Source organism: Typha angustifolia, chromosome 9 (assembly GCF_048772165.1).
Source record: "Typha angustifolia cultivar Huaian chromosome 9, ASM4877216v1, whole genome shotgun sequence".
NCBI lineage: Eukaryota > Viridiplantae > Streptophyta > Magnoliopsida > Poales > Typhaceae > Typha > Typha angustifolia.
Window position 1 is genome coordinate 6,591,796 of NC_133247.1, and position 25,467 is coordinate 6,617,262.

At 37.7% G+C, this 25,467-nt stretch overlaps 1 protein-coding gene across 2 annotated transcripts; it reads right to left on the reverse strand.

Moving 5' to 3' along the window:
* Positions 1-491: 491 nt before the first annotated feature.
* Positions 492-24,483, reverse strand: LOC140767908 (E3 ubiquitin-protein ligase UPL1-like). 2 transcript variants are annotated; one of them, XM_073107994.1, is made up of 16 exons: positions 24,145-24,483; positions 16,965-17,060; positions 16,678-16,884; positions 8,521-16,503; positions 8,138-8,452; positions 6,808-7,006; positions 6,423-6,715; positions 6,055-6,341; positions 4,355-5,453; positions 4,110-4,256; positions 3,944-4,024; positions 3,475-3,700; positions 3,254-3,393; positions 1,694-1,800; positions 1,404-1,568; positions 492-873 (listed from the first exon to the last, which is right to left on the reverse strand). In XM_073107994.1, exons 1-15 carry the CDS (start codon positions 24,175-24,177, stop codon positions 1,466-1,468), a joined length of 11,316 nt encoding a protein of 3,771 aa, XP_072964095.1. In that variant the 5' UTR covers positions 24,178-24,483; the 3' UTR covers positions 492-873; positions 1,404-1,465. The 2 variants fall into 2 exon arrangements, with proteins under 2 accessions (XP_072964095.1, XP_072964094.1); XM_073107993.1 differs by having other exon boundaries at positions 8,521-16,506.
* Positions 24,484-25,467: the final 984 nt, after the last annotated feature.

Sequence of the window (25,467 nt, forward strand, 5' to 3'; positions counted from 1 at the left end):
AGTACTCATGGATAGCTGTACACCGTGAGTAAAAATATTAATTAATTTAATATTTTTATTAAGATTATAATAAATTAGACCTCATGTGGTAATAAATTTGAGGGACAATCTATTTAGATAAAAAAAAAAGAAGAAAAGAGTAGTTTGGTCAAAAATTCTTCATAGTATATAATATATAATTTCAAAAAAAAGACCTAATTACTACTGCTACTTTTAACATGTACTCAAAAATATTTCTGTCATTAGTTTTAAATCATCAACAATTCCTAATACTAATTCATTATTCTTTAATACCTTGATAGCTACTTTATGTTACACCAATTCAAATTATCATTCCTTGTTCTAATATTGACTAAATATTAGAATAGCTATATATTAGTATTAGCTTTCTATGGTATTAAGAATTAGAATACTAATTCTCCCATCAGATGACAAGATCGAAGCATCATGCTCAGCTCAGTGACGTGATTGTGAATATAGAGCGAAAGAGAACAAAATTGGTTTGAAAAAAAATTGAAAATTAATTATATGAAACCAGCTACTTATTTATGTAGACAACTACTGCACCCCACAATCTGAGGTGCAGTAAAAAAGGGTAAACAAAATACAGATGAAAATTAAGGTGGAGTTTCTATTCATTTACATTTCTCATTCCCACAAAAAAGCAACTATGAAGCTAGCCAAAAAAGTAGGTAACACCTCCGAGAATCGATTGCCGTCAGAGTTCAGAATATATGCCCTGACATTGTAATCCACTCTGCTGGGAGTTTCTCGATCGTAGAGTTGAAAATTTTAGTTTACTAAAATTCCTTTGCACGATCATTTCTGAAGTATAGGCTTTCGTTATCGACTTGATCTGATTGCCTAGGAAATCTGAAAAAGTGATCCAAAGTCAGATAGAGTGAAAGTGCAGCGATACAAATATAACTTGATCTTTCATCGGTTGATTCGAACATATCAGTTATAGAAAGATAATGGAATGAAAAAGAAAACATATTTCTTGGCAATTTATTAAATTCAGTGCTCCTCTCAGATTCGATGCAAAGTCTCTGAATCATTTGGGTGAAAAGCACAAATAAAATGAACAATTTTGGGTCGCACAAGTAGCCAAGATTTTCAGAGATAATAGAATAAAAATAGAAAAGAATATACTAGATTCTTTATGAAAAAGCATGCGATCTCAGTAATGCTCAACTGTTCATGCCAGAAAACTGTCAAAATGAATGCAAAATCTGACAAATTTATAAGAGGTTCAGCCATTAAGCTAGTTTCACAGCCCTAAGTAAATTTAGAACCAGGAATCTAGAATTATTCTAAAACGAATCCAAATGCCAAATCAGGGGGAATAAGAAATCAAAAGAAAAAGAAATACACTAACTAATAGTAACACAAATTTTGCTAACCTGTACATGGCAAACAGAACGCGACATAAGCTTCCCAGCTAGCACCAGAGGAGCATAGATTCTCAGCCAAAGCCAAAACCTTCACTAGCTTCATGGATTGCAAGTAGTAGGCGTTCCTCTAATTGTTCCTTGGAGGAGTACTCTGGAAGGTCTAACTGATTGAAACTGCAATTTTGAATCAAAATCATTAGTACTAATGTCTTCCATAGAAACTGGAACTTAAGGACCTATATAAAGAAAAATCTAACACTCAACTGACAGAAAATTTTGCTCCATTTAATAAGCCTTACCACGTGTGAGCAGATGGAAGCCTCTCAGGAGCACCATATGCCTTGTGAATCTGAAACCGTTGAGGGCCCGAAATGCCCTGCAATGCTCTGAAGCCTTCCAAAGGAATCTGAAATATCCACCAAAAGGTATTTTAGGGACTACTGCAACCAAGGCCGCAGGCCTCATTATATTTTCTTCAGGTAAAGTTGTTCAATCTTTACAATTTGTAGGAAAATGAACACTTAGCCACTTAATTGGGCCTCCTATACTGGAAGATATACCTATTATCTTATCAAGCTCAATGTAGGCAATGCCATATGCCATAAGCTTCAAAACTTCAAATAGCTCTGGGGCAATTCTAATATTTTAATAACAGTAGCAAATGAAATGGCATTGATATGAAGATGTAGTGATTAACTCGAATGCATGTTAGTCTCCATTGTTCTGTCTGTCATGTCTACTATCTAGCATTTTCCAAGGAAAAACCATGCTAACCATAATACATGGGATGAAATTATAGTGATACTCATGGAAAATTAATCTCATGGAAGATTTTGCCCTATAATGCATATAACTAATTAATGTGCAAAAAAATGGAGGACTACATAACCTACTGAACAGAAAAGGATTAAAGGAAAAGGTGATCATATTCTTTCGTTTAAGGATTTATCTCCCCCGGATTTTCCCGTACCATTCAAGCATGTTCATAAATCATTTCACTTTCACCACCATATGTTTCCTGTTGTATAGATGTATGCTTTAAGCAATCATAATATTCTCATGCATTTTTTGGCAAAATTTTCAAAGATCAAGAACAATATCAATAAATTTTGATATAGCAAAAAGGGAAATTAATAAAAAAAAACCCTATGTTTTGCTTTTATTATCATTTATAACCTACCTTATTGAAATTTCTCATTACTCCTACAGTATGGATTTAATCCTAAAAAACACTCTTGAGGTAAATTTAACCTAATAGCACCTAGCAGAATGAAGAATATTTTGTTAATTCTAAAATTACAAAACTTAAATACTTAAATTACCCCTAATAAAAAACACTAAGTCATGCCCCATTTTTTATTTTTTATTTATTTATTTTGACTTGGTTGGTAGCTGGCCATTTTACACATATAAGTTAACTAATGTATATAATTACCTTCAATTTAAAAAAACTAATATTGTTTTTTATGATTAAATCCAAAATGGAAGGGTGGAATAGGGTGTGAATGATAATAAAAACAAAATGAAAGGTATTTCCGATCAATTTCTCTAATAAACATCCTCTCTTTTTAACCAAAAAAAGATTAAAAGTTACTGTAGTTTACATGCTAGTCATCATCATAGCAGAGACAAAGGGAATCAATTAATAGATATTTAGACCATTATACCTCTAGAGTGTAGAAGTACACTGTTATAATTCACATTCAAATGTTTAAATAGCTTGATACCTGCAAATATATTGATTTTCATAATGAGGGAAGCCTAGAATAGTGTTCTTAATATGATTGAAATATCTACATTAATGACAGATTAAATTCCTAATTAGACAAATAAAGTACCAGTTTCACATGTAATATTACCTTTGATGTTCCTGTTACGAATTGCAGCAACCTAGCCATATCCTCCTTGTTGAATGCTTTAACAACTTCCCAGAACCACTGAATAACAGTAGATGCAGCAGTATAGCCAGTATATTCTGTATTTGCTTTCAGATCATCAACTGCAAGCAGTAATAAGAGTCATCAGAAAGAAAAAGAATACAGACAGAATCAACAAAATTTAAGTTGGCAATGACACTCACGATCAATCTCTGGAAGTCCGCTTATCAGAAGCTCTAGCTCCTTGTCATTAAATATCGAAATAAGTTCCATCGGAACTAATTCACTGAAACCCTCCAGGAAGGCATTAATTTGAGGACGAATGGCTGTTGTCAAAATATGTTCAGCTACAAGGTCCACATACTCATGTTTTGTTTCTTCAGTAACCCTGATATTTCTTCCTCCAGGTATCAGCTCATAGTCCATAACCTTTGTTATAAGATGTTCAAGGGTAGATCAAGGATTGTCAGTTGAACATGCATAGAAGTAAAAAATTAATAATAAATAAAAATAAAAGTAAAAATAAAATGTTGCAATCATTCTGATAGAAAAGGGAAAACAGAAAGCCCCAAGAACTGCTTACTAAATTGATAAAACTGAGTACAAATAACAGATGCAAATTATAGTTCTCCAGATTCATAACACTGCCCAAAATTTTCATCTTATTCTTACCTCATTTTTCTCATATAGGATGTGTTTCTCCTCATCCGCATCCATACTAAATGTCAAATCAGGGATCTCGCTTACATCATTCTGTTAGAAACAACGATTAAAAAAATTGTTTCAACAACAATCACATAGATCACACATGTTAACGTTTATATTTCTGAACACAAACCTCAAGCATCCATTTCAAGTTCTTGTAGTAGTCAGGATCTACAGCTTCTATATCATGATAAGTCACTTTCACACCAAGGATGTGCTTGTAGAAAGAGCGAGTGAAATGAACATCCAAAAGCTGGCCATCAAACAGTGCTTTGGCAACCTGCATAAATCATTAAAATTTAATTTAGTAAAGATAACTGAAAGAGTCATCCAGAACTGAAAATTCAATAGAAATGAGAAGTATCCAGAAAGTATTACCACACGGCCCACAAATTTGAAATATGAAAGATGCTCTGTTTGGTAGACAGAATTTGGGTTAGGCTGGAAACTCGCATTATTTCCAACAGTAGTGAAAAGCAAAGCTCCTTTATCAAAGATAACTCTTGAGAGTAGCTGGTACCATTCCCTTGTTAAACCACCAGCGTCAATTCCCTCTTCTCCTTGAAATTGAACAGTTAATCGTCCCTTAAGGTCCTGAGTGCGGCGCAACCGCAACTGATTGTATGAATCCTCCAAGACATACGCACGACGAACACTAATACGCAAAGGTGCAGAAGGATGCTGATCATGTTCTTGCCTGATGCGTGAGCGGAAATAAGCTCTCTTGTTATCAAAATCAATCAGCCTTGGTACTTTCAACATCATTGAAAGAGATTTCTCCAGCAAGCTTGGGTTTTGTCTTATAAAAACATTAAGAAGGCGACGATGCTTCTCCGCCACCCTTGCAAAAGTTAAATTTCCTGTTCCACTGCTCTTCAAAGAAGGTGACAATGAGCTCCCAGCAAACTCTTTGACTTCTCTTGCAGTTACATCAATATCTGGAAGTGCAATAGTTTGGTTTGTCTGAAGCTTCTCGCAGAGAACAAAAAAAGATTCTATAAATGGCAGCAGTCGCTGTGTGCCAGGAGGAAGAGGGGGGGAAGGAGCAGAATTGCCAAATTCTCCAGCATCTGACATTGGTGTAGGAGAAGAGAAAGTTGAACTCTGCCCTAGCTTTGCCTCGGTTGTGCTTATGCAGTCGCTTAGCTCCTGCCACAGTGGCTCAAGACCTAAATTTAAATCCCACAATACAGACTGCTCCTGCTCCCCATGAACCTCCTTATTGTTTTCCCCGTCAACAGAAGTGAGGGTACTAAGGGCTTGTAACACACGCAATATTGCAGCGCCAGCCATAGAACAAGAACTAAGTCCTAGCATCTGGGTGTTCCTCAAAGTCACAAGCTCTTTAACTGCAGAAGAACTTAAGCTCCGAGCTAAACTTGCTAGCTCAAGTGAAAAGAATTTTCGGTGGAAAGCAGCAACAGATGCCAATTTCTTCACTACTTCAGCAGCAAGTGAATATACTTTATCTGAAAGTCTGTTTATAGGACAAACCAAATGGTCAGTCTGTTACATTCACATGCAGAAATCAGGAAAATGTTCTCAACATGATTTATTCTGCAACATTATAGAGTTGTATTCTTGTTTCTAGATAAACTTCCTGTTGTGACCCTTAGAATTTGTCCTTCGTGGTACAAGAAGGAAAAAAAGAAAAAAATGCGTCCTAGCAAATTAGGCTATAAAAGCATAGTTAAATTCTACAAAATTAAGACAACTCCTACAATTCAAACAGGTTGTGATACTCAAATTCATGTAAGTTTAACGAATACATTATTCTTTTCAAGCAGCATTAATGAAATGCACCTTTGTAAACAGGTTGATTGCATGATATTCAAATTCCTTTAAGTGTAAAGAAAATGTTACTTATTCTTTTAAGCAGTATTAATGAAATGCACCCTCGCAAATTTAGCAACAGAAGATTCACATTGGATAGCACAAATATGTCAGACTAAAAGCTGACTCACAAGGGACATGATCCATCCAATCCAAACTGATAGCTATTTATTAAGTTCTTCTCAACAACAAAAAGAGATATTACTCTAAGAATAAAATATATAAGAATGGATAGAAATAGTTACCCTTCAAGTGCAAGAATACTGCACAGGTTGCACAGATATGACTCAGGAAGCTCCAACAAAATATCAGATAAATTTAAAGATCGTTTGGCACCCGATGATGGCAACTCTGAGTTAGAACTTTGACTAACTTCCTGATTAGGGATTTGTTCATGAGTAGAAGAATCACTGGGGATGTGAGATGGTGCTTCATTTTCTAATTGTGTCTCAGAGTTGACAGGTCCAGAGTGATTAAGGGAATCAAATTTTGAGACGGCATTGTTAACCACTACTTGGAGCAAACACATGACCTGCCGAAAAAATTAATTAATTACATAAAAAAGTAAGCTTTAATAAAAATGTCCCACCTATAAACGCAAGCTTGAGATTACCTGCTCAAGATGTGCACTGCTGCGCAAAAACAAGGGTGTACTAAGGAGCTTAAGAAACAATAACAGAGGTGTACGATACTTCGACGATGCTTCCAATACACCTAATGAGGACTTTGTTTCAAATATATTCTCTTTTCCCTTATCAACCCTTGTGATTTCAGTATCAATAGTAGATGGGGAATTTGATGTTGATGGTGGATCAAAATAAAACAAAATGTCCGCAACAGATGAATGATTTGATGCCAGATATGTCAGAATCTCAAGAAGTCGCCTTGAAACAAGAGGAGGAAGACCTTCCAGAAAAAGCAGAAGTAACATAATCAGAAAATTATTTTAACAAAGGATCCAAATATACTGATTATTCATAGCATTGGAGAAGAAGTACCATCAGAGGATTGTGGTCGGGCATAGACAACATTCCACTGACATCCATAAAGTCGCTGTAATATCATGGTACTTGAGCCACCGGATCCATCAACTTCAGACCTAATCATATCAATTAGAAGGCCAACAAGAATACTTCGCGTCAGACTATGGGCACATAGATTCAGCAACAATCTTTGAAGAAGCCCTTTGTTGAGAGGCTGCCAAAAACAACATAGAAAGAAAAATATAAATGATGGGCATTAATGCAACAAAAGCAACTATGTGAAATTAATGACACTAATAATGATTTGAATGTTAAACAATACAAGGATGGTCATGCCGGTGGTGGCACGGCATTTGGCAGTGGTACACCCTGTGTCTAGCTATGCTAAACCAGTATGGCTGCATAATGATCTCCATGCTAATGCAGAGCCTTTCCTTTTTAGATTTTTTCTATTTCCATCAATCATTATTATATAAAGTCTTTGATTCTCACTGTTATTCTATGTTCAATTAGATATTAGTTTTAAATATTGAACTATTATCAATTAATATTATGTATTGAATGTTAATGTGTATTCAATTATATTATGGAGTAATCATATTATGTGTTGAATAATATTTAAATTTGACTATTGCTTTATCTTTAATAAAAAAAAGTTATTTATAAAAATAATTTAAAATTAAAACTCTGTAATGTAGGTTTTAATACATATATTTAAACTAAAAACCAAAGATTGACATACCAAAGACCTAAAAATATTTTTCAATATTCTAAAAATTTTACTAAAAATATGTTAAATGCATGCCAAAGAGGGACGCCACTAGCATGCCAAGCCGTACCGACCAACACATGCCATGCCAATGGTGGCACGGCATAGCACGTGACACTAGCACAGCCATAATTGAGATTCCAATATATGTATTAGGAAATGAGTCCTTATATGAATGGGCAGTTACATTCTAGAACAACAATCTGAGATTATCTGATCACTTCCAAGAAAAGCTCCTCAATAGATGTTATGAGGTGAAGTAATTGTACTTTGCATAATCCAAACTCTAAAATATACTCCAATTTGTTAGGGATGCATAATGCAGCTGCGTTATTGTACCTAACTTAATTTGTACTAGAAAAAAAAGCTTGATCGACCTTAAGTTTTGGATAACAATATGATCTCAAAATTACGTCCAACTAATTAAATGATGATCCCCTTAGAATAAGGGTCCATTACTGTTGTCTTTCTCTGTTCACTTCAAATGAAAATGATGATTACTTAATACAAATAAGGCCAGCAACTTAAACCACATAGAAAAGGTGAAAAAAGATAAGAAAAGAAAGGAATAATTACCTGAGCTAACCGTAAGAGACGAATAAGAGCTTTCAAAGAATTTGAATCCAAAAGAGGTATTCCCTCAACTTCCTTACCCTTTGAACTGCCAGCTGCAGCAGAAACTATCCTTCTACCTATTGTCACTCCAACACCTCTATCCATGACTGTCTGCCTGTCAACCGCCAGCCTCCTGTTACCAAGTCTGTGGCTACCTCCAAAAAGGCTTCCTCGAGCATGATAGCGACTAAATTCCCTGTCCCTAAGCATCTGTGCTTCAGCGAGTAAAGCTGAAGGTAATGCTGATAAAACTGCTTCTGAAGAGGTTAAAAGAACCTGAAATTGGAGATAACGCAAAGAGATCACGATATTGATAACAAAATATAATAAATCATTATTAGTACCTCTTCACGGAGATCAGGAGGGAAAGTAGCTATAATTGAAGCATTATCCATGTCAACTGGTTGCCCTTCAGCTTGCTGAGAACGAATAGTTCTTTGTGCTCGCTGTTGAGCCAAAACTTCAGCTTGGATGTCTGGTGGAAGAGCAGCCAAAAATTCAGGGTCTATCTCTTCTACAGTTGGAGGAGCATATGCAGTTTGAGCAGTGTTATTTTGCTGGGAAGTTTGCTGAGAAGCTTGCTGGGAAGCCAGCACTTCTGCACGAAGATCCTCTGGAAGTGCCTCAAGAAAAGTCGGATCAATTTCATTCGCACTAGAAGCCTCGTTGTTGACATTGGCTTGATCAGCCAGATTAGTCTCTTGGGGAATTCCTTCAGTTTGTTCAGCAGATGAATCGTTCATATTTGAAGCAGGCACAGAGTTTTCAATTCCAACATCAACACCATCCATATCAACATCAGCACTTGCAAAAGCTGAACCAGCATGAGCATCACTCAGCTCTGGTAGTGCATTGCCTGAAGAAATAAGGGCATGACAGCTAGAATAGCTATCTAGGCCTGATGGTGGATCTCCAATATCATTTCCAAATTCAGTATTTTGCACATGAGCAGGTTCAGAACTATCTTCCATGGGATGATCTGTTGATATAGCTATCTCAGAGAGAGAACCTGCTTGTTCACTGGGGCCAATTTCATCCCCTTGTCTATCATTGTACACCGTCTCACTACCATTATGCACAATGTTCAAATCATCAGGTAATACTTGCCTAATATCAGGTCTGTCTTGGTTCTCTGCTGGTACAGCAACCGACTGTGCATCAATTATTTCATTGGGTAATTCAGGAATACATGAAGCACCATTAAGAGGTATACTTTGTTGCTGAAGAACTACACAGGTTTCTGGTTCTTGATGCAAACTTCCACTTGGTTGACTAGGAATATCAGCAACTATTGGTGCTTGATTGTCTGCATTTAATGATGTTAATTGCTGGTTCGTTGCTTCTCCAGGCTTCTCAGACAGTCGCTGCAGTAGATGGTTATCATCAGAAGTCAAGCCACGCAACTGAGACACGAATTGCTCCTCAACTGCCTGTGCAATAGCAGCAGCATGGCTGCCTGCCTGAGGCTGACCATCATCTGTCCACCGATTATCTCCAGATCCCCTTCTTCCACCAATATGTAAAGAGTCCATACCAAGAGAGAAATCAATTAGTGGTGGGGGTGCAGCACCAACCAAACGATCACCAAACATAGAAGCAGCAACATCGGATGGAAGCCCAGCATCTAACATGTAGAAATGAGCAACATCTAGATTCCCAAACGATAATGCATCCAAGTCCCTAGAGGAGGTTACATTTGAGGACCACAATGAAGAAACCAGTTCCCCTGATTGAGAAGGTCTAACAAGTAGTGGATGAGGAAAAGCATTCCCATCAAATCTTGACCGGTCAAGGAAAGACCTGCTACCACTTTGGCGACGCCGCTCTATACCAAATGGACGGTGCAGATGGTATATATCCTCTGCATCCACACCCTGAAAAGATTCTGCAGCAATATCAATAAAACCACTTCCATCTCCATGCCCCCTTGAAACTCGCAAGTGATCCAAACCGCCTAAGCCTTCCCTCCATCTCACTTCTATAAAACGGTTCTCAGGAAAATCCTCATCCTCTTCGTCCAGCATGTCATCATTGTATTCATCAGCGATCCCATTGTCATCATGGTCCTCCACATCTGTATCAGCTAATGACATCATGCCAGCTGCTTCTTCTGCTATATCTTCATCATCATCCTCGTCATCATCTTCTTCATCATCCTCACCTTCATCTCCCACATCTTCATCATCCTCCTCAACCATATCATCATCAGCCCGGTGTTCAACTCGAAAAGCCAATCCAACCTCATTTGCATTCGGAATGACATTACCTTCATCAATTTCCTCACGCATAAACTCTACCCCTTGTTCCACTGGCACATCTGCATCAACGTTTGCTGCCCCCTCTACTCGCATATCATGCTCTGTAGACTGGTCATGACTTACATCCTGATCCCTAGCATTATGAGACAATTCCTGAACATGCTCCGTAGCACCTTGGATGATATTATCATTCTGCTGTTGATGATTTGTGATTTGGTCATGATTTGCAGTTTCATCGCCAGCGTTAGTGTGATCTTCAGTTCTTCCAAGGGAGCCCGTGGATCTTCTCTTACTAAAGCCATCCAATTTAAGCACTTGATCACCAGCATTGGCAGCCCGTGTGAGACTCTCTAGGGCCTTGAGTATCAGGTTTACAACCTTTGGAGCATCTGGGTGATCCAGATCAATCACTTGAAGTAGACCAGAAAGAGATTGCACCATTCCTCCATCTAGCATTGCTTTAGCAATATCTGGTGAGCACCCAACACCAGGCAAACTATTGGAAGAAGAATTTCTCGACAAAATTGAATTTACCAAGTTCGCAAAAGCCATAACCTTCTTTTCAGGTATCAAGGACCCTTTGGAAGAATTGCCTGCTGAATCTAATAAGGAAGAAAATGATTTGACGATTTCCAAAATAACTCGCCTGCGCCCTTCAGTGGATCTGCCACATAACACTACCAAGAACCAAGATGCTTTTTCAGATAGCTTCTCCTTCCACTCATCTGAGGCTTCAGCAGATTTTCCAGGAGATAGTGGAAGTAGCTGATGCAATATATGATGCACTATCCCACCTTGTCCAGAGCCACCTGATTGACCGCATCCCCGTAGCTGACAAATTTCCATATCCCGTCTCAATAATATCCCGACGGAGTGCACATACATGAGAAGAATTTCACTCATTAACTTAAGGACAAAAGTCAGCTTTGCAAGCCATGCAGATCTTTCAGAGATATCAGTGTCCATCTTCTGTATCTCATCAACTTTTGATTTACCCTTTTGTTTTGTGTTTGGTTCGTCAATTTCCATAACAGTTGATGAATTACTGTAATCCTCATGTTTCTTTGATGATGGAAAGCTCATAACAATTTCCAGAAGCTGGTCGATCACTTGAGAGAGACTAGCTGGAACCCTTTTATGGCCTCGTGAACATTTGCTTGGTGTATCATTTGTCTTACTTTCAGGCATCTGAAGAGGCTCATTAGATGGCATTCCACTTTCAGTGCAAGAGGTTCTAACTTTATCCTTATCTCTCTCTTTATCCTTTAACAAGACTACATTAGTCCTCCCCCCAGATAAATCTATCTGGCAAACTGCATCTGCAGCTCTCATAAACACAGAGGGATCTCTGGATATTACAGATGCCATTGACGTCAGAAATAACCTAGGAGAAAGACGGCCAGCATGACGACTAAGACTGCCCATAAGGGTCTGCCTTATCTCAAACTCCATGGCAGTCTGCAGAGTATGAGGATCTTCAATAAGGTGCCGAATAATGGCAGATGCCAAGCTGTCAAATCCGGGAAAAATACAAGTCCTTGGAAGACTAAAAAGAGCAGGTAGACCTCCACTTTCCAGGAACTGTGTAGCTATAGCATGTGTTTTTGTTAGGCGTGCACATAGTTGTAAAACAGCCTGCATAACTACTGCTGGTACATGCTGCTTGATCAGTTCACAGGAAATTTTCAGCATCCTTTGGCTTTCATCGAGAGTCAGATAACCAGTAGACTTCCCCAATATCTTCTCAAACACATTGCTAGATTCTTTCTCAAGGTCAACAGTTGCAGGTTTCTTCTCAATTATGGGTGATGGATTTGCCAAGGAGAGATCTAGTCCAGATGAGTCAGATAACGACCTAGAAGACCCCTCAGAGTTTTCAGAATTAAATTTGGGTTTGGGCTGTAACATATTATCAATTATTAGCAATAAAGCACTCAAAGCCTTTGTTGATGAACCCTCATTTGTTGATTCGTTTCTCAATCTAAAGTTAGTTAGTATATCAAGAACAACTGGAATGACACCATTCTCAGCAGCAATTTCACGTGTGCTGCTATCTTCAGTAAGAAGCAAGGCCAATATGTGTGAAATATAATATAGAGCACCAGTATCATTGGAGGAATCTGATGGACATAGCTTTAGCTGCTGAACAAGATACAGCGCCACCCTTGGGCGATCTTCCCCTTTGTTTCGATTGCATAGTGTTACTAGTAGATCAGTTAATGGAAAAGCCACTGAATCACTACTTCGGAATAATTTCATTGATGCCGCAAGAATATCATCCAAAGGGGGTGCATCGACCACCCTCTCCTCTGAAAAAGCATTTTCTGTCTTACAAGTAGCATCCTCCTTCGATGTCTCCATTGAATTTCCAAGTGACAAAGCAAGCGCCTGAGCAAGCTGTACATCTTCCTGCACATATTCCTCAGGGTGGCTAAACAACCAATCAGTAGCCATCTCAACACTGTTTGTCCCCACACTTCTTAAAGCTTCCTCAGCCCGAGCTCTAGTAAAGCCCATCTCAACTATGGTAGAAATAGTGGATTCATCAAGAGGAGGGGTAGTAAGTCTTTGGTTTGTATTTACCAAGCCACTTCGTCCACGCCGCAGATCTCCAACGCCGGAGTATATATGATTGATGATGGAAACCAAAGAAGTAATGAGGCCTGGACTGCAATTAGGAAACATAGAATGGTTCCATACTGGAAGTACTGCTTCTAGGACTTGTGATTGAAGAATACGAACAAACACTTCAGGATCCCTTGGTACAGGGAAAAGATTGATTGACAGTTCAGTTGTAACAGGCTGAACAAGCAGTTGACCTTGAGATGGTGATGGAGATAACAGCAATGATGAATTCACATGATATTCCAGCAGCCTACAGTAACTTTGCAATGTATCCAGCAGCCACGGACTGTGGCAAACCTTCTTCTCATCAACAGAGGTTCCTTGATCAGGTCCAGCTGTTGAGAAAGAGAAAGGCAAGGTCCACAATAGCTGGCTGGTGGCTTCAAATGTAGTCAGAAGCTCCTTAAATGTCCCATTTACATAGAAGCTATTGACCAAGGCTGTATTGCATGCACGGCGTCTGCTATCAAAGATAAGTGCAGCCATGTCTTCAACGACCTTTCCAAGGTACCGACATTTCACAGATAATGACATTTCAAATCCAGCAGTACAGTTTCCAGAGTAACTAAGAGCATAGAGGAAAAGCTGTGCCAATGCAGTCACAAGGCTCCTAGAAGCAGGACTCAGGTTAGAATCAGCTCTGCGACGAGCTGGTAATCCTTTGACAAGAGAAGCAAGGAACGAGCGCATGGCAAAACCGAGTTTGGTCAGCACATCTGAAACAAGAGCATCTGGACTCCTCTTACCTGTATCTTGAATCTGAGAGTTCTCCACAGTGTAAATAGAGCCCTCTGTATCTGTAAGTGATGCATCTAGCTGCCGACTAAGCCTGCCACCGCGAATCCTAGAAAATGCATGGCGTCCATGGCGGTGCATACTTCCAGCAGAACGTGCCACAGATACAAAATCTGGTTCTAGATTCCAAGGAGAGACAGAAGTATTCCTTATTGAGACAGGATTCATATATCTCACAACAGGAACAACATTTCCATCATCGTCACTCTCCCTTCCGATAACAGAAGATGCAGAAGTATCTCCTGTTCCAGTTTCTTGATAAGTATCTTGCTTCTCATCTACCTTGGAATCACTAGATAAAGAGATTTGCCATGTCATTTCTTTATAAACCTTGCCCAGTTCCTTCAAAATATCAGCTTCACCAGCAGCCAACTCTGAGACTATAGTACTTGTTCCCTTCAAAAGAAAATTAGCAAGAGACAGCAGCCCTTCCAGGCCAGAAAGGCATTTCAAGATATCTAGTTGCTTAGCAGGTCCAGTATCAGAAAGCTTAGTTCCGGAAACTGAGCCCATTAATTCATTTGTCAGCCGAAGATGTTCTCTTATAAATGAGCAGACAGCCCTAGCCAAAGATACAGAATGCTGAGGTGAAAAATTTTTAAAAGCAATAGATATGCTCTGCCCAATTGAGACGGAAATAGGCATTGATTGCAATGTCAATAACTTGAGAACTTCTTCTATACCCTTTTTCTCAACGAATATACGGCATGTATCAGAATTCTGAAGAATAGTTTCAAGAAGACGAGCAGCATTACTAATGCACTCAGGAAGAAATGACTCAATTGTCACAGTTGTACCATCTAAAGGTGCCTCAATCATCTGTACCGAACTGCCAACCTTGGACAATTCTCCATGTGGAATGGACCTCTCTTCTCCATCCATCTCCATGGGAACTGGACACGAGCTCTGTGAGTCTTTTGTGGAACACTCAGAACCAGATCCAATTTTTGAAATTGTAGTCAAGATCTCAATAAGCATGTCAACTCCAGAAGCACGCAAGGAAGAAGCATGGCGCATTAATTCATCCAATCCATTAGACAATGCTCCAGTAGTTTCTCCACCAAGGGCTCTCAAATATGATCTGGAAGTGAAAATTTTCACAAAGCACCTGAGAGCATTAGAATCCCTCACTAACTGGAGACCAGAACTGTTCACGCATAAAGCATCTAAACACTGAGGTATGCATGTAACTGCATCAGAATTGCATAGCACACCACTCATGATGGCATCAAGAAATGCACGAGGCAAATCAGCCGCATCAAGGACAGGGAAACATGTGGGATCTTTGTGTATAAGATCACTCATAACATTAGCGGCAAGTGAAAATACTCCACCACCAAAGTCCTTTGCTCTCCTGAAAATAATGCATAAACATGGTGGCAATACACTCTCTTCTGAACCATCAACGCGGGCGGAGCTTCCAGGGACATAATTTGCAAGAGATATTGTGCGCAGCAAAGCTTTCATCAATAACTTTCGATGATATGAAATCATGGCTTCTGAATAAAGAGTTTGTATATCTAGTGCAGACAAACTGCCCAAAACTTGTTTGCCCTTGCTATCATGCTGAGCTTCTTCTCCAGAATTCTTGGAACCTTTTTCAACTTGTAACACTTCAACCTTCAGACGTGCAATAGTGTCATCTAGACCACCTAAATCTCTGAATAAGGCTGAAGAGGGATTATGATAATCTAAGAAGCCCTCGATGACATGAACTGCAGTACTAACAAGGTGTAGGTGCTGCGGATTAGTATCTTTAAGAAGGGGCAAAATAGTAGGTATAAATCCTGCTTCTTGAAGAGCTAAAGAACCAGGAGTAGATGAAACCAAGATGGAGACAAGAGATAACAGTGCCTCAGCAAAAACAATGGACCATTTTGTGGAACCACTAGTAATTGAATCCACTGCCTTCTGCATAAGACTGGGAAGAATTCCGCGATGGCCCCCAGCTGTCACAGAAGAAAGAACCGTAGGTTGGCGAGATCGATCTTGGCAAACAGCAACCAGTGACAAAACACCCAAAATTCTAATCCTTTCTGGAATGTCATCTTCATAACTAAGTAATGATAAGAGCTCATTAATAAATTCAGGTTCATTGTTGAAAAAAGCTGTCATATCATCAGCATCATGGCTTGCCTGAACAAGAACAATAAAGGAATACAAACGGATACACATAAATTGATGTCGGTCTTTCAAAGACCCAAAGGCCCTTGCAAACCTCAATCTTGTCAGTAGTGAGAACCGTAAATTTTGAGGTACATTGTGCTCCTTCACCAATTTATATAGAAGTTCAAGATCATTCTCAGTGTAACAACCAATATTCGGTATATGAATGACTTGCAATCCCTGGTTAACATATTCTGTATCATTAGAGTGATTTGCTCTATCACCAACTGCATAAAACTCGAAATGGAGAGTAGAGCCAATTTCAACTGCAGTTGTATCACATCCATTAAGTAAACAGCATGCAATTAATCCAAGGCCTTCTTCCTTGCCACCCCAACCTTGCGAAAATGCAAATAACTTTGAAGTCAGAGAAGCATCTCGTATGCAACTTTTTCCAACTGTTTTCTTCACAAATGCCATCAGCGTCTGAAGGGTCGCCTCAATGACATCTGCATCAGTTGAGGCTAGAAGGGATGATAGATGCTGCTGCATTCATGAAAGACCAGCAGGAGAATAAATCAAGCATATAAATCGTGAGGGTATAATCAGTAGATTAAGAAATTATAATCTATTCTCTCTCCTACAATTTGACAAGTACAATTTAGAATAAAACAGGGACAAGAAAAAAGAAGTATGCATTCATTTAGAAGAACATACCTCAAAAGAACTGTAGAAGTGTCTATTTGTACAGTTTTCCAAGATTATTCTTGTCACTCGAAGAATTTGAAGAACTGCTTCCCTAGGAAATGGAGGATCCACATCAGGAAAATTGTCTTCGAGTTGCAAATCTTTCCTCGGTTTAATGAACTTCTCAAAAAAAGAATCAAAGTGATTGAAAAGGTCAATCCAATGATGGAAATCTCCCTGCACAGAGTTCAGGAGAAATGTTTGGCATTTCATACATCAAGAATAAAGTTACAGGAAATAAGTTAAGAAAGGCAAACCTTGTCAAACTCCCAGACAAAAGTTTTTAGAGGCTCCTCTATATTCTCGAGAGCAGCAGAAATGACAGTATTGATGAAGCATCTTATATTTGGAGGCTGTGAAGAAGAGTATATTATATAATGTGCATACAAAATAGCTTACTGGAAAAAAATAATTTACCAACTAGATTTTAGGCATTTCGATAAATATCAAGAGGCATTAGAGCAAGCGGAACTGAACATGCTACTCTAAAAGGCAGTCACTTGTAGGCAGATTTTTATACTATCAAACTGATATATGCCAAGTGGTGTTAGATGTTGGAATAAAAGAGAACAGATTAAAAAATGCAAAAGGGGAGTCTAGTAGTCCTAGTAATTCTACACAATTGGTTCGTCTCCTTCACCTTTTTCATCTCCCAATTGGGCCTTCTGTCCTGTTGATTTGCTACTTGATACCATGAAATTTGTAGTGCCCATGGTTTGAAGTATCGATCCAAAACTGGCATCAAAAGTGGTTTTCCCTTAGTTTAGGCCAATGTATTGATCGTATAGGTCCCATATTGACCGGTAAGTGCAGCCATATCACCATATCAACTGTAACACAATTATGTTTTTCCTTTTATGGGGACTATATGTAGATCGAATCATAATTGATATCCTAATGTCTTGAGCACCATATTTTATGTTTTATTCCCACTCTTCTTTCTCTTTCTTCTTTCTTGAGCACCATATCACCATTCTTTTTTGTTTAAAGTTCGTTTAACACCTTCTACAATAACCTTTGTTGCAAAGGTGGTTGTTGGCCTAACCTACAAATTGCTACCAAACACCTCTGTTCTGAGGTGCTGAAAACAAAGACCACATGTATTTACTAAATCCATTCAGAATTCAATATTACTCTTAATATTTTCACTCTTTATATAATGTTGCTATAATCTTATTTGAGTAATCTAAATTTTGTTCGCCTAATCTATATAAATGGCTTCCAATCACCTCTGATATGAGATGATGACAACAATGAGTACATGTTATTGAACCCATTCGAAATTCGATATTGTTCTTAATATTTTCACTCTTTATATTATGTTGTTATTATCTTATTTGAGCAATCAAATTTTCTTATCTTTATCATTTTTTATAAACTTTTGAAATTTTTCGACATTTTATATTATTTTTTAGAATATAAGTAATTAAAAAAAAAGTTTGAAACCAAAATGGTCAATATGATGGCTAAATCAGCTGATACCACTGATATTGTCAATATGTATTGTTTTTCTCAAAGATTGATATCGATATCAATACTGATACCAATATTCAAAACCCTATTAATGCCTTCTTGTGGGCAGAGATGTCTATCTTAATAGTCGTAATTTATATTCATTTAATAAGAAGAAGCTATAAAAGATTCCTATAGACGTGGAAGAGTCAAAATAGAGAGATGATTGCTTTTGATGCATGAAGTAGTCTTTATCTTTGGAATCAATCAGCTAAGGAGCTCGATACAAAATATATTTAATTGGAAGCCATAAAGAATTGAATTCTTACAAGATCTTTTGCCTCACATAAAAATTTGCTCCATAGTACCCATAAAACTCAATGACATAACAGTATGTGAATGCCTCTAATTTTGTACTGAAAGTGGTCTTTTCCTAAAGCAGAATTCATCAAAGATGAATTAACGCAGATTTCCTGCTAAGCAATAAACATTCTCATTCAATATTGTCCGCTATAGTTTACCTCTACATTATGATATGTTGTCCAAACTCTAAAGTCTCCACATGTGTGTTGTGCCTCCTCTAAAGTAAAAGTGTAATTTCAACGGAATTATCTTGTTTACAAGATATAACAACGAACTACAACATTTACAGGCACTAACGATCCTACATACTGTTTTATCAGAAGTTCTACAAGAATCAGATGCCTCCATCATCTATTCTACAAACTGTACAATGTTTGGATGTTGCAAAGCAAGTTGTCGAGGAAAAATGTATGTACAGAAGTATATCACAAATGCACAATGCACGTGAGTTCATGAAAGTAAATGAACAAGAAGGCATGCGTTTAAACATAACTAAGATAAGGTAACTCTATATTTCACTATTTGGACCCCAGTGTTCCTTCCTGTGCTTTTTCTACCTATGGATACACCAAGAACCATTTACTTTACTAGTTGATACGAATAGTAACCTTAGTCCATGCTGTATAAGTGCCACTTTTTTCATGTTTCTCTTGTTTTATTAATCCATAAGTAAATTCACTTAGATATTATCTTCTAAATTTGAATTCTAATAAAGGGCAACACATGTCTTACTTTCTCTCTACCATTTCTTCAAGCATTCATCAATCCAAGAATTTTCATGCCTATGACATAGCATAACACAACATCGGACATGCTGTGGCACTTGTCAACCGTGTCGAAAGAATAGAGCTCTATCGTTGTCCCATGCAAGAGGGAGAGAAAAAAAGGAGAAAGAGAGAGGCTGTCATCACCCTCGTCGCCCTACTAATGATTATCTCACCGTAGCCATCACTGACCTCCTCTCTTTCTCTCTCACCATCTCGCGTGCACTAACCAAGATTGAAGACGACGACTTTAAGAGCTCAATGGGTCAAAAATAAATGAATCTTCTTTGCAATATCCACTACATTGTGGATCCTATCAATTATCTCTCAATCCGTGCTCTCTTGATGTATTTATCTACTGTTTTGTCCAATCATCCCAGATCTAAGGCACAGAGAGGAGAAAGAGGACGATGGCTCAGCGAAAAGGAGAGCATCGCTAGCGGTAAATGCTCCGCACACAATAAGTAATCTTGCAGATCGTCTTTCTCATCTCGTATCAGTGCTTCCATCAGGTGACATGCAGCACCCTTGTGCCATGTGCGGATACTGCGTCGGCACATCAAGTGACGACCGACACAGAGCATGCCAATCAGCATGGTAACCCACTCATCAGAGAACATATGATAGAGCAAAATCCTAAAGCATTAATCCATTATTTTATTATTTATCCATATCCAAGGCCTCCAATAATCTCAACTCTCTTAAACTAAACTTTCCTATATAATAACTGAAATCCATTGCCATAAAGATTCCTTCAACTTATTTAATCATATAGTCCCAAAATTCATGTTTGATATAATTGGATAATGCTATGTGAGGTGCATAAGCACCATTTATATTAAGCATCTCTTCCACAAATACTAGTTTATTATCGCTAACATTCTATCTTCTCTTATCTGTAATTGTACCCAAGAGACTTTTGTGTTTCATTTCTCTCGTGTACAAAACTAGATATTAAGCGTTATTCTTTTCTCAGTTATCTAATTAAAGTAACGTATCTTATTTCCTCCTAACATCATGTCTATCAATCAAACTATTCCACAAATAATTCTTATACTCCAGGCATTAACAAAAGTTCCTCTCATGTAGTTCCTCTGCTCTTCTACTTCCACTTATCCAGAATACTAAGAGAATGGTTATCCATCTGCCATGTGCAAGGGCTGATAGCTCTAGGGTTTGAAGTTTCATCCAAAACCAAGACATTTTGCTGAAATATTTAGCATTTTGGTCCTATCTAACCCAAAAATCCCCTGAAACTAGTATCCAACTGAAACAGTCTCTAATAACATTTTTTTTTTAAAGTATGTTTTAGATTTCAAGTTGGATTTGACTTAAATCCAACTTGTACCTAACCCAATATCAACCCCATTACTTACATGTTATTAAATCTTGTGTAAAGCATTAAAATAAGATAGAAAAGGTTATTTATCAAAAGAAGTTCAGAACCAACACAATGAAACTAGAACCGAAACCAGCCAAAACAAACAAAAAACATTTTGCATTTTAATGTAGCCAAAACCCAACCTTTCAACTATGGATAGCTCCTGCCTTTAAGCAGAGCATTATCCCTTGCTTGGCTTCCCCCTTGGGAAATCTTGCTCCTTATAACATCAGGGTAGTAAAGAGCAAGGATTTGAGTTTCGGCCGATCCCGAGTGGGATCGACCGAAACGGATCGGGATCGGCTATAGCCGATCCCGATCCAGGCCGAAACCACTGGCCTGCTGCAGGTGGCTGCAGCAGGCAACAGACAGCTGACAACTGCTGCTGTCAGCAACAGTAGAGAGAGAGGGAGAGAGAGAGTGTGGGAGAGAGAGGAAGGGAGAGAAAAGGAGAGAGAGAGGGAAAGAGCAAGAGAGAGAGTGAGAGAGAGAGAAAAGATTAAAAAAAATGGGGCATGAGAGAGAGAGAAAATGGAAGAGAGAGTGTGGGAGAGGGAAAGATTAAAAAAAAAGGTGAGAAAGAAAGAGAGAAAAAGATAAAAAAAAGAATGTGGGAGAGAATGAATAGAAAAGAAGAGAAGGAGAAAAAGATATTTTTACTTTTTAGGCTTTATATGTGAGTAATTATTATTTCTTATTTTCTTATAATTTTTTCTAAATTTTTAGAAATTTCTCTAACATTTTTAATAATATTTAGAATTTTATTTAATTAAAATAGTCCGATCCGATACAGGCGGCTGATACGGCCGATACGGCCGATACAGCCGATACGTATCGTTTTTTCGGACGGCCGATCCCGATCCCGATACCGATTTTTGGAACCTTGGTAAAGAGGATAATCTCACATATTACAAGCATTGATTCTATCAAAGTTCTTTTTCATAGTTCAAAATAATATGCTGATTTTCAAATTACATAAAGCAACCAACACTTTATTCAGGCTTAGGACTAACTGTTGACAGATATAATACTAACTGCACATACAGATGGAGTTAACATAATGCCATGATAATGGAAAGTATTTGCTAGACAATGAATTATTTATAGACAGCTTGATTGTCACAATAATTAGTGATCTCGAACAAGTTTAAAATGCAATTGCAGAATGTGGGCAATAGGGGAACCACATCGTAGTGGGTGGTGCATATGCAAGCACATATATTTTCTTAGTCACAGATGACTAACCAGTTAACTTTATGAAATTGTTAGAACTTAGAACTAAAATAATAAATGCATATTGACTTCAACTATAAAGAATATTGGAAGATCATTCATGACAGTATACTGAAAATAGTTTAATAGAAGAAGATTTTAATTGAAAATTTTATATGGAAACTTAAATAACTATTCAGCAGGCTGATTCTACATCTTGCAATAGCTTGAACATTGCCAATCCTTTTTAAAAAATTTATCAGGTCCCATTAATCGACTGAAGTCAACTATCCTATAATCTGCAAACTCCAATCACAGTTCAACTTGAATATGTCAAATTGCCTTTATATTTGCATGCAGCTCATTTGGAGGTTGAAACAAACTAAAGCCATGCCATGTTCACGCAATACTTCAGTCACTCAAATGTAACAAATGGTTTCCTTCTATAAGAAGGCGCAGTGACTACATTCATTACAATATCAGTAACTCGGTACATATATAATACTAATATGTCATGAGTAGTATTCAACAATTCAAATAAATGGTTGATAGTGGTCACACTTAATAAGATAATCTAACTAGTAACTACATCCTTGAGCCTCTCCAATTCTACAATCCTATCATCAGCTGCTTTCCTAGTTCGACTTCTCTGCAAAATCCTGCAAATTGCCATCCTGCTGCATCAACAAGACCATCAATTGTCATTTCATGCTTCATAACCAGAAGTCACTAGCAAAGCATCAGGGTCCACTATCACTCACGTGATAAGTGGTCCTTTACTTTCATCTCTTGGCTATCTTCTAGCTCCTTTTCCACACCTTTGATTCAGAGTGATCTTTGATGATTCCAACATTATATATGGTGATATGTTCCTTGACTTTTTTTATCTTCTACAAACTGCTAACTTTTCGCACTCTTGTCTTTCTAAAGGAAATGATGTCTCTTAGTCTTTTTTTGTTTATCTTTTTCCACACCTTAGGTTCAGCTTCATTGTTGATGAAGCAAACACTATTTATGGTGAGAATCTTCATTTGGCTTCTCTTCAAACTTTGGCACTCTTGTCATGCTCGAGGAGATGGTATATCTGATCTTAATTGATTATAGTTGAAACTATTGAGATCAGGAAATGCACCTTTAGTATTTTGGTTCTTTAAGAGCATGCCACATATGTATTCTGTTCCATAATTCCATTTTAATCGAGCATTAGAAAATGCATGTGATTACCAATTAGCTAGTTCAGAGACCCCAAATAGATCGTACTTTGGGCTTTATCTTCAAAACTCAGGTAAACTTTTAAGAAAATTAGGACTCAAGTAGAACTCCACTTAGGTCTCAAATTTCATCAGACAATTAACCTGCAAAGTGCCTATAAAGAAAACTAGGATCTAACTAGGTATATCTATAGAACAGAGCTTCTGGCATGGGATCAAGAGGCTACAACATGAGCTACAACATGAATAATGAAACTGAAAAACACCTGTGTGTAGAGTATAAGAACTAAAACAGACCACACAAGTAGTGGAACACAAGTGTAGTTGGCACATTTGAGAAAAACAGAAGAGTTAACATAACAAAAGAAATAGAAGGAGAACTGTAACTGTACAATAAAGTGATGGTGATAAAAGTACTACAAAAATACAAATAGAATTTGTATGAAACATGACAGGAGGGTTAGCATTTTATGACACAAACAAGTGCATGACATTTCTATAGATAATAAGCTCACATACAGTATTATAGGTATGGAAGAAAAAATGTGAAGAGTTTTAACAATGGTGCTTAAAGTACAAATACATTCTTTAATCATATTTTGTTGAACGAAAGAACAAAATCTCTGACAAATAGCTAGCACATTATTCTTTAAGACTAAATGTCCAATTATCAGGAAAAAGGCAAACACCACAGATACCCACAAAAATTGGGGCTCAATGCATCAAACTCCTATAGAGCGTAACCTATCCATTGCTCAAAAGATATTGAAAACACCCAATAAACAAAACGTTCCATATAACAGTTAGCCTTGTTGTTTTTGGCATGATGTCTACTCGAAGAAATCACAGAACTTACTTCTAATTACGAGGCAAGAAACGTAACCCAAACAATCAATCAACTTAGATGATCATATAGAAAACGGATACAAAGCAGCGATTTCCAAAGTCACATCTTTCAAGCAGAATTCAACCTCTTCAAGAATTAAACCAAACTAAAGCAGCAAGAGAAGGCGAAGAAACATATCAAAGTAACAACGGATTTCACAACACGTACCACTTCCAAAGCTCTCTTCCTCTTGATCTTCATCTCGAAATTCGCATCGCCAGGACCAAATCCCCCGCTATGATCGCCTCGGGGGACCGCGTCTCCGCCGGAATCCGCCGCGCGATCGCAGTAGAACCGGCAGCCGAGTAGGGTTACTTTGCAACCGGATCGATCGCGGGAGATATTTACACGCCCCGATCGCGATCCGATTGGAGGAGGAGACTAACAGCACAAAATAATTGGTTAGGGTTAGGGTTTTTGGCTCGCCCCCGTTGCGATCGGTAGGAAAGGGGCGAGAGAGAAAGAGAAAGAGAAAGAGAACGGAAGGGAAATTCCAAGTGAAGGTGAGAAAGCTAAGGAGAAGGGGGGAGAGTATATACTTGTATTTATATTTCTTTATATTCTTCTTTTATGATATACGAAGAAAATGAGGGGGGTAAAATAATTGCATAAGATTTTCTCACGGCGGATTAAATTGCAGCATGAGATTAATTATGTCTCATTTGGTCTATATCTCGCCTTCCAATTCTCACATTTCTCAACCAGACAGCTATTTTGATGCACTTCCTATCAGTTTCTAATTGAGAAAAATTATCTATTTTAAATTAGTTTCCATGGATTTAAATTTATTATTATTGTGTGACACTTTTTCCCATTAATTTTTTATAAGAGTTTTTGACTACGTATGCTCTCTTAAGTAAAAATTGTTGTCCGAGTAGACAACTTTAATTCATATAAATTGCTAATGGATGAGCATTTTTTGTACCGATAATATAGAAATCACTTATTTTATCTAGTGGTTTTAGTAGAAATTGTTGTATTTGCTAAATTTTACTTACACCTCTTTAACTAGCAATACACCTTCTCTACATCATCGCGCCTCGCCTCTCTCTCTCTCTCATTATTATTTTCTCTCTTATCTCTTTCTTTTGATTTCTCTCTCTAACCTCTCCCCGAAGACATTGTCTCAATGAACCATGCTAGGAAGCATCACCACCAACATTCTCTCTCTCATCTCTCTAATCTTTTTTTTTCTCTTTTCTCTCTTTTTCAATTTCTTATTTTTGATTGGGTTAGGAGCTGCTAATTGGCTATCAACACTCGGACTTCTTTCCCATAGCCTAGCCATTGCTCTTTCTTCTCTTTTTTCCCTCCGTTCTTTTCCCTCCTCACACGCTTGTTCAAATACTTGGCAAAATATAACAAGAGAACAAATAATTCTAATTTGAAATAAGCTCTTAGAGCCAATTTTGGAAATATTAGAATGGATGTAGTAATAAAGGCTTGGAGTTGCTATTTAATGACCATCTTTGGAATGCTTTGAAAAAAGAT